We start from the raw sequence: 7,977 nt of genomic DNA on the forward strand, positions 1-7,977 counted from the left end.
TTTAGTACCGGACTGCCTTTTTTGAGAACCAAATTAGCTCCTACTCCGGAGCAGGGTCTAACCAGCACAACTGGTACTAATCGTGACGTAAGTAGACATTGATTGGTCAAACGCGTATGAAAACGCCCTCACCCGCCATGATTTAAAACGCCGTGTAAACATACTGTAAGCATTGTGTCAACTTATTTCGCAAGTATGGAGAACAGCGATAGATGGACGGACGCTGAAGTGCAGGCACTTGTAGCAAATGTAGCACTGCCAGTTGTCGTTGGAGATTCTCAGTCCTCCTTTCCGTTCTTTCAATTGCTTTCCGTATACGCTGACATTCCATGTCCATTATTGTGAAACCCGCGAGACACAACAAAAACAGCTCTGATCACAGCGTCCTCCATCCTCCTGTTGTTAATGTTCTTCTTCTTTGTTTCCATTGTTGAACGCCGCGCACAAATGACGTCGCTGTCGACCGGCTTACGTCACTTTCTAGTACACACTGTTGGTGCGAATGCAACCCTTTGAATGGTACTGGGAAATAGTTCGCGCAAAATTGTCCCAGTACTTTAGTACTGTACATTTAGTTCTGGAACTAAAGCGGTGCAAAAGGCCCTAAAAGTGGCGTAAAGGCGTGGATAGTTATTTTTGCAGCTGGCCTTATTGCATATGCATTTGTAGGAGTTTTTCTTTCAAATGCAAAATTTTTATAAGAGTATTTAAATAAATTATGCAAGGTGATTTGCGAAGGTTTGCGGTTTACTTGCTTGATTTTCTTAACACTTCACGTGGCTGTGATAGTTGCTCATTTGTGCTGCTCTTGGTACATTGCATTGGTCATTATTGAAAATAAACCAGCTGCATCTGTTTTCTTTAATTTGCTTATTGTCAGTAGATCAACAACTGCAGAGCTTTCCTCTCCCGTCGGTGCTTTTATGGGATTGTGGTCTCACTAATTTGCCCTGTTTAGTAAATCTGGCCCAAAAGTGTTACAGTCCTACTTAGCTTTAGCACAAAAACAGGTTTCAGGTTGACACTCATTGGCAGCCATGAGTTTAATCCGCTAATCAGGCCTCATTGTTCCCTGCTAGTGAAAAACTGGAAGATTGCTCTAGGAAGTTGATCAAGGAAAATGGTCTGAACGCTGGTTTGGCTTTTCCGACCGGCTGCTCGCTGAACCACTGCGCCGCTCACTACACTCCTAATGCAGGAGACCCTACCGTTCTCCAGTACGACGATGTCTGCAAGATCGACTTCGGCACGCACATTAATGGTGCGCCTATCGCAGCAAACATACTGCAAATGACCAATTACCATCTTAATTCCTTCTAAGTGATTTTTATGTTTTTATGTTTGATTATTTTGGTATTCCAGGTCGAATCATTGACTGTGCCTTTACTGTCACCTTCAACCCAAAGTACGACAAACTGCTGGAAGCTGTTAAAGATGCTACAAATACTGGAATTAAGGTAGAGTTAGAGTGAGTGAAAACATGCAGGCGACATAACATGGCATAATTTAAAGGGAAAAAATCAGTTACATCTTACTTCAGTTACAGTCTCTTATGCTCCCTACAGCCACATTTATTTGATCAAAAATACAGTAAAAAGAGTAATATTGTGAAATATTATTACAATTACTTTTTTTTCAGAATATATAAAGCTACATTTTCAGCATCATTACTCCAGTCTTCAGTGTCACATGATCCTTCAGAAATCATTCTGATATGCTGATTTGCTGCTCAAGAAACATTTCTGATTATCAATGTTGAAAACAGTTGTGCTGCTTCATATTTTTGTAGAAACTGATTCATTTTTTTCAGGATTCTTTGTTTAAAAGAACAACATTTATTTGAAATAGAAACGTTTTGTAACATTATAAATGTCTTCGCTGTCACTTTTTGACCAATTAACGCATTGCTTGCTGAAGCAAAATTTCTAATTTTTCAAAAATCGTTCTAAACCCCAAATGTTTAAACATTAGTGTAAGTTTAATGTATAAGTAATTTGTATTTTATTTTACAGTAATTATTGTAAAGCTCATTGTTCTTTTATTTCAGTGTGCAGGTATTGATGTTCGTTTGTGTGACATTGGAGAATCAATTCAAGAGGTTATGGAGTCTTATGAAGTGGAACTCGATGGAAAAACATATCAAGGTAAATGCAAATTGACAGCACAGACCTAGACATAACACACAATATGATTTCACCAATGATGCTACTTTTCTTTCCAGTGAAACCAATCCGAAATCTAAATGGCCACTCTATTGGACAGTACAGAATACATGCAGGCAAGACGGTGCCCATAGTGAAAGGAGGTGAAGCCACTAGGATGGAGGTACGTCGTGACTTTCTACAAAGTTTTGGTTTCACAGATGTGAATATATCTTTGATGCTTGGTTTTTATTTGGTGAGTCACCCAATAAATGTTCATAAGAAGGAAAAATGGAGGCTGCAGTTGTATGTCTCAGGAGAAAGACTTAATCTTAGGAAAAGGGACAGAGAAATGTTTAACAGTTTTGAGAAAGTCTCAGTCTGTTGGTTTAGGGCTGAGTTTGGGTGTGCCAGAGTTATCAACACAACCCTAAGCTGACACATCTCTATCAGTCAACACCACAGGGCTTAAAGAGAGGTGTAGTCAAGTACACCAGCCTCCAAAATGTTCACCAAGGCAGCATTTATTTGATCTAAAATGCTGTAATATTATGAAATATTTTTACAATTTAAAGTAACTGTTTTCTATTTCAATATATTTTAAAATAAATTTATTCCTGTTATGCAAAGCTGAATTTTCAGCATCATTACTCCAGTCTTCAGTGTCACATGATCCTTCAGAAATCACTCTTAATATGCTGATTTGCTGCTCAAGAAACATTTCTGAATATTATCCATCTTAAAAACAACAGTGAAGCCATGATGCTTTTTTTTTGTTTCAGGATTCTTTGATGAATAGAAAGTTCAAAAGAACAGCATTTATTTGAAATATCTAATCAGTGCAACTTGTCAGTGAACCTTAGTTTGGTGTTTTACATCTTTACGCGCACAAATTATTCTTAAACCTACGATAATAATGTTAAATAATATACGTTGTCAATATTAAAGGGGTCTTATTATGCTTTTTCACTTTTTCAACTTTAGTTAGTCTGTAATGTTGCTTTTTGAGCATAAAAAAGATCTGCAAAGTTACAAAGCTCAAAGTCCACTTCAAAAGGAGATATTTTATTTAACAGAAATCACTTTTCAAAAAGTACAACGAATGACTCGTTTGGACTACAACGCATATTTTCTGGGATTTGTGATATCACAAATATTGACGAATGGGACGAGACCTGGTTGAGCTGCACTAGAGAAGGCAACGAGTGTTATCACTATGTCGGAGACACGCTAGCTTTCCCAAGGCAGACGAACTTAGAGTGGTTACAATCATCCGGGTTTAAATCGCGCTCAAATTTATTTGATTTTGACGCAATATTTACACTGAAGCTCGCATGACATTTCCCGACCAGGCGCCGAGTGCACACACTGGCCCAGCTAACCAATCACAACACACCCTGGCCCAGCTAACCAATCACAGCACACACTGGCCCAGCTAACCAGCCCCGCCACACTTCGTATTTCAGAAGGCGGGCCTTCATTTGATACAGGAACTGTTCATGCCAGACTGAGGAGAGAGGTGTTGTTATAATGTAAAATGTGAAAAATAATGTGTTTTTCGAACAACCTACTATGAGAGCCTGTTCAAGTACACCCCCAAAACAAAATCAAGACTTTGTAAAAGAGCATAATAGGACCCATTTAAAAGAGACAATAACTGTTTTCTATTTCAATATATTTTAAAATAAATTTATTCCTGTTATGCAAAGCTGAATTTTCAGCATCATTACTCCAGTCTTCAGTGTCACATGATCCTTCAGAAATCACTCTTAATATGCTGATTTGCTGCTCAAGAAACATTTCTGAATATTATCCATCTTAAAAACAACAGTGAAGCCATGATGCTTTTTTTTTGTTTCAGGATTCTTTGATGAATAGAAAGTTCAAAAGAACTATGTGAAAAATAATGTGTTTTTCGAACAACCTAGTATGAGAGCCTGTTCTAGTACACCCCCAAAACAAAATCAAGACTTTGTAAAAGAGCATAATAGGACCCCTTTAATGCAATCCTTGCTGAATAAGTGTTAATATCATTCAGTAAATAAATAAATCTTACTGAGCCCAAACATCACTTTGTCAAGTCAACATTTTACTGTGAAGGTGTAAATCTGCTCCTTCGTTTGGAAAGCAATCATGTAGTGTTATTAATCTCACTGTTAAGGCTTTAATACTGTAATTTTGACTGTTGTCACATGCTGAAATTCCTCTTTTACAGGAAGGAGAGGTTTATGCTATCGAGACCTTCGGCAGCACTGGGAAAGGCATGGTGCACGATGACATGGAGTGTTCCCATTACATGAAAAACTTTGAAGTTGGTCACGTGCCAATAAGGTGAGATGCACGCCGCTCTTATTCCTAACTAACTCTCCAGAAATAAGCAATTTGTCAGTCATAGCCAATCAGAAGATAATTGACTTAAAGAGTTAGTGCACCCAAAACTGAAAATTAGCCAATGTTTTACTCACCCTTAAAGCATCCTAGGTGTATATGACTTCCTTCTTTCAGACGAATCCAATCGGAGTTATATTAAAAATTATCCTGGCTCTTGCAAGCATTAGAATGGGAGTAGGGGGGATAAAGCGCGTGCATCCATAATAAAATGTGCCTCACACGGCTCCGGGGCGTGAATTTTATTACGGATGCGCATGCTTTATTTGACTACTTTTTGGACTGTTGAACAAAAACACCTGCCTACTCCCATTCTAACGCTTGCAAGAGCCAGGATCATTTTTAATATAACTCCGATTGGATATGTCTGAAAGAAGAAAGTCATATACACCTAGGATGCTTTGAGGGTGAGTAAAACATGGGCTAGTTTTCATTTTTGGGTGAACTAACCCTTTAATGTTCTGGGAGTATGCCTGTGATGCCTAAAAAGGATCCCTACATAGGCAGCTCACAAGATTTTCATCAGAATTATGATTTACCTGCTCACGTTCCTCTTTCCCAGACTCCCCAGAGCCAAGCACTTGTTGAACGTGGTCAACGAGAACTTCCGCACTCTCGCCTTCTGCCGCCGCTGGTTAGATCGCCTCGGCGAGACCAAGTATTTAATGGCACTGAAGAACCTCTGCGACCTGGGCATCATCGACCCCTACCCCCCTCTGTGCGACACCAAAGGCTGCTACACGGCCCAGTTTGAACACACCATCCTGCTGAGACCCACCTGCAAGGAGGTGGTCAGCCGAGGAGACGATTACTAGGCCTCCACGTCACCAGTTTTTATAAAACTCTCCTCTGCTTTCGTATCACATGAGTATTTTGATGGGTAAAGGCCTGAGTAAGTTAATGAGCTGTGCCTTCTCATTTTTAACATGCTAGCATTTGTTTGTATAAAGGATAAATGGAGGTTTAGGTCCTCTGTGGTAAAGATGTCCCCTTGTTTAACCATGGTGGAGCTCACTGACGCAGATGTGTAGAAGTGCGCTAGAACCATTTTGTAAATGCTGACAACGATCTGGTACATTTTTCTTGATCAACACCTAGAGAAATGTGAATTCAAAAGCACATTTTTAGATCATCTGGATTAGCTATGTTACACATTAGCAGTTGCCCGTTTTTTTTTTTTGTACACAAAGCTTTACTAAATCCTGGCCTTAAAAGAAATTAGGAAACGTTCATGTTTTGATAATTATTATTATTTTTAAATCAAGTGCCGTTTCTCCTTTTCAGTTTGATTCAGTTACACATTTAGGCTGAAAATTAGTACGAGACATTACAGATGGGGTTTAGCTTTATTCCTTAGCTCAAGAATGGACTTTAATGCAGCATACACCCCCATGATAAAATACTCATTCAAATACATGCTTTCTTCTAAGAGCAGGCACTCCTAACAAAACTGGCGATGTTGATATGTAAGCATCTATATTTTGGCTATGCTTGATTTCAAGTAAAACCTGTTTGAAATTAATCTCCTTTCTCAGAGTAAAGCACATCTGGTGTTTTATTTTGAAGTGAAATAAAATTTATAAGAAATTATGTGATCTGCAAGTTGTTTCACGTTCTTTGTATCAAGGCTTCATCATGTAACCAAATGCTTTAAATTAAGTGTAAAAGTCCTATATTTTTCCTTTATTAATTAAAGCTTTAGAAAATAATTTATTTACAAGGTAGGGTAGGCGATTTCGGAGAGGCGTATGGAAGCCCGTTTCCGCCAATGAATAATAAAAAAAAAAAAGTTATTGCGACTTTTTATCTCACAATTCTGACTTTTTTTTTCACAGAATTGTGAGTTCTATCTCGCAATTGTGAGTTTGTATCACGCAATTATAAGAAAAAAAGTCCAAGTTGCGAGTTTGTATCACGCAATTATAAGAAAAAAAAGTCCGAATTGTGAGATGAAAAAGTCGCAATTAACCTTTTTTTATTCAGTGGCGGAAACGGGCTTCCATAGAGGCGACAGTGTCACCGCTTAGCCAAAATTATATTTAACCTTGGAGAAAATGTGATTGTACTGTGATGTAACAGGTCATTATCGATCATACCTACACAAGTAACTTCCTAAAAATATTAATACACATGTGAAAACTACAAAAGTTGGATTAAGTTACATCTGTATTTCTATAGTCTTTGGTTACACGTACTTCATAGAGTGAGTTTAAAAAAAAATAAAGCGCTCGCGAACGGGTTAACTCAGAAGCCACAACAACTGCTCTAATCTTACAGTACATTGACTAAAAGGAAGTAGCTTACTGTTATTTATGTCTTAGATTTAAATTGACGTATCACAAGTATATGTGACCCGTGCTGGCAAAATGAGTCAGAATGTGCACGGGCTAATTTTGAGCTAGACGCAAAAAAGGGGAAAATGCCGAGAGAGCTCAGCGCGCTGCAACTTAAGAAAACACATGCAAATAGAAAAAGCACCAGCAAATTAAGAAAATATCTAAATCAATTTGACAGCACGTGCTGCAAATACTCACAACCAAATACAGAAATGCACTGCAAATAGGCACAGACCACAACGGGAGGACCCCAACAATGCCAAAATTACCCAAACAAAACGAAAATTAACCATGGTTTTATTATAGTAAAAGTGTAGTAACCATGTTTTTTTGTTTGTTTGTTTTGATTACCATTTGTATAACCACAGTTGTACAAATACCATGGTTAAACTATGGTTAGTGTAGCAAAACCATGGTTAATTTGTGGTTACCGGGGTTTAACTATAGTAACCATTTTTTAAATGTATATTTATTTTTATATAATTATATTTTGAATTAATCAATTTGTTTATTTTAATAGTAAAACCATGGTTACTTTTTGTAAGGGAAGTTGTAAAAGTAAGTTAGCCAGCTTACATAACGTTTCACAATTACAGTAATTGTGTATTTTGTCAGCTTATTTAGGCTAATAATAAAAAATAAAAAAAAACTAAGGAATCCTATGATCAGGATGTTAAAGGGGTCATATGATGCGATTTCAATTTTTCCTTTCTCTTTGGAGTGTTACAAGCTCTTGGTGCATAAAGAAGATCTGTAAAGTTGCAAAGCTCACATTTCAAAGTAGACATTGATACGCATGTCCCAGCCATGTGCACTTTGCGGTTCCCATAAACATTTCTGTTGTTTCTGTATTTGGTTGTGTTGCGAGTATTTGCAGCGCGTTTTTGTGTTTTGTCGCGTTGTATTTGCAGCATGTGTGTTGTCAAATTGATGAAGATGTTTTCTTAATTTGCAGGTGTTTTTTTCTATTTGCATGTGTTGTCATTTGCTTACGAGTATATTTGTAGCAATAGCCAACAATACATTGTATGGGTCAAATTTTTCAATTTTTCTCTTATGCCAAAAATCATTAGGATATTAAGTAAAGATCATGTTCCATGAAGATATTTTGT

At 37.5% G+C, this 7,977-nt stretch overlaps 1 protein-coding gene across 1 annotated transcript in view; it reads left to right on the plus strand.

Annotated features, from left to right (window-relative positions):
• Positions 1 to 5,822, plus strand: part of LOC107732295 (methionine aminopeptidase 2-like) — a 7,920-nt gene extending 2,098 nt beyond the window's left edge. Inside the window, exons 6-11 of the mRNA XM_016543572.1 lie at positions 1,080 to 1,261; positions 1,363 to 1,457; positions 2,048 to 2,144; positions 2,222 to 2,325; positions 4,357 to 4,472; positions 5,092 to 5,822. Coding sequence (XP_016399058.1) covers positions 1,080 to 1,261; positions 1,363 to 1,457; positions 2,048 to 2,144; positions 2,222 to 2,325; positions 4,357 to 4,472; positions 5,092 to 5,344 — 847 coding nt within the window. The 3' untranslated portion in view covers positions 5,345 to 5,822. The remainder of the gene's footprint in view (positions 1 to 1,079; positions 1,262 to 1,362; positions 1,458 to 2,047; positions 2,145 to 2,221; positions 2,326 to 4,356; positions 4,473 to 5,091) is intronic.
• The last annotated feature ends 2,155 nt before the right edge of the window (positions 5,823 to 7,977 follow it).

The sequence above is a fragment of the Sinocyclocheilus rhinocerous genome, unplaced genomic scaffold, assembly GCF_001515625.1.
Source record: "Sinocyclocheilus rhinocerous isolate Xijiao unplaced genomic scaffold, SAMN03320098_v1.1 scaffold38, whole genome shotgun sequence".
NCBI classification, from domain to species: domain Eukaryota; kingdom Metazoa; phylum Chordata; class Actinopteri; order Cypriniformes; family Cyprinidae; genus Sinocyclocheilus; species Sinocyclocheilus rhinocerous.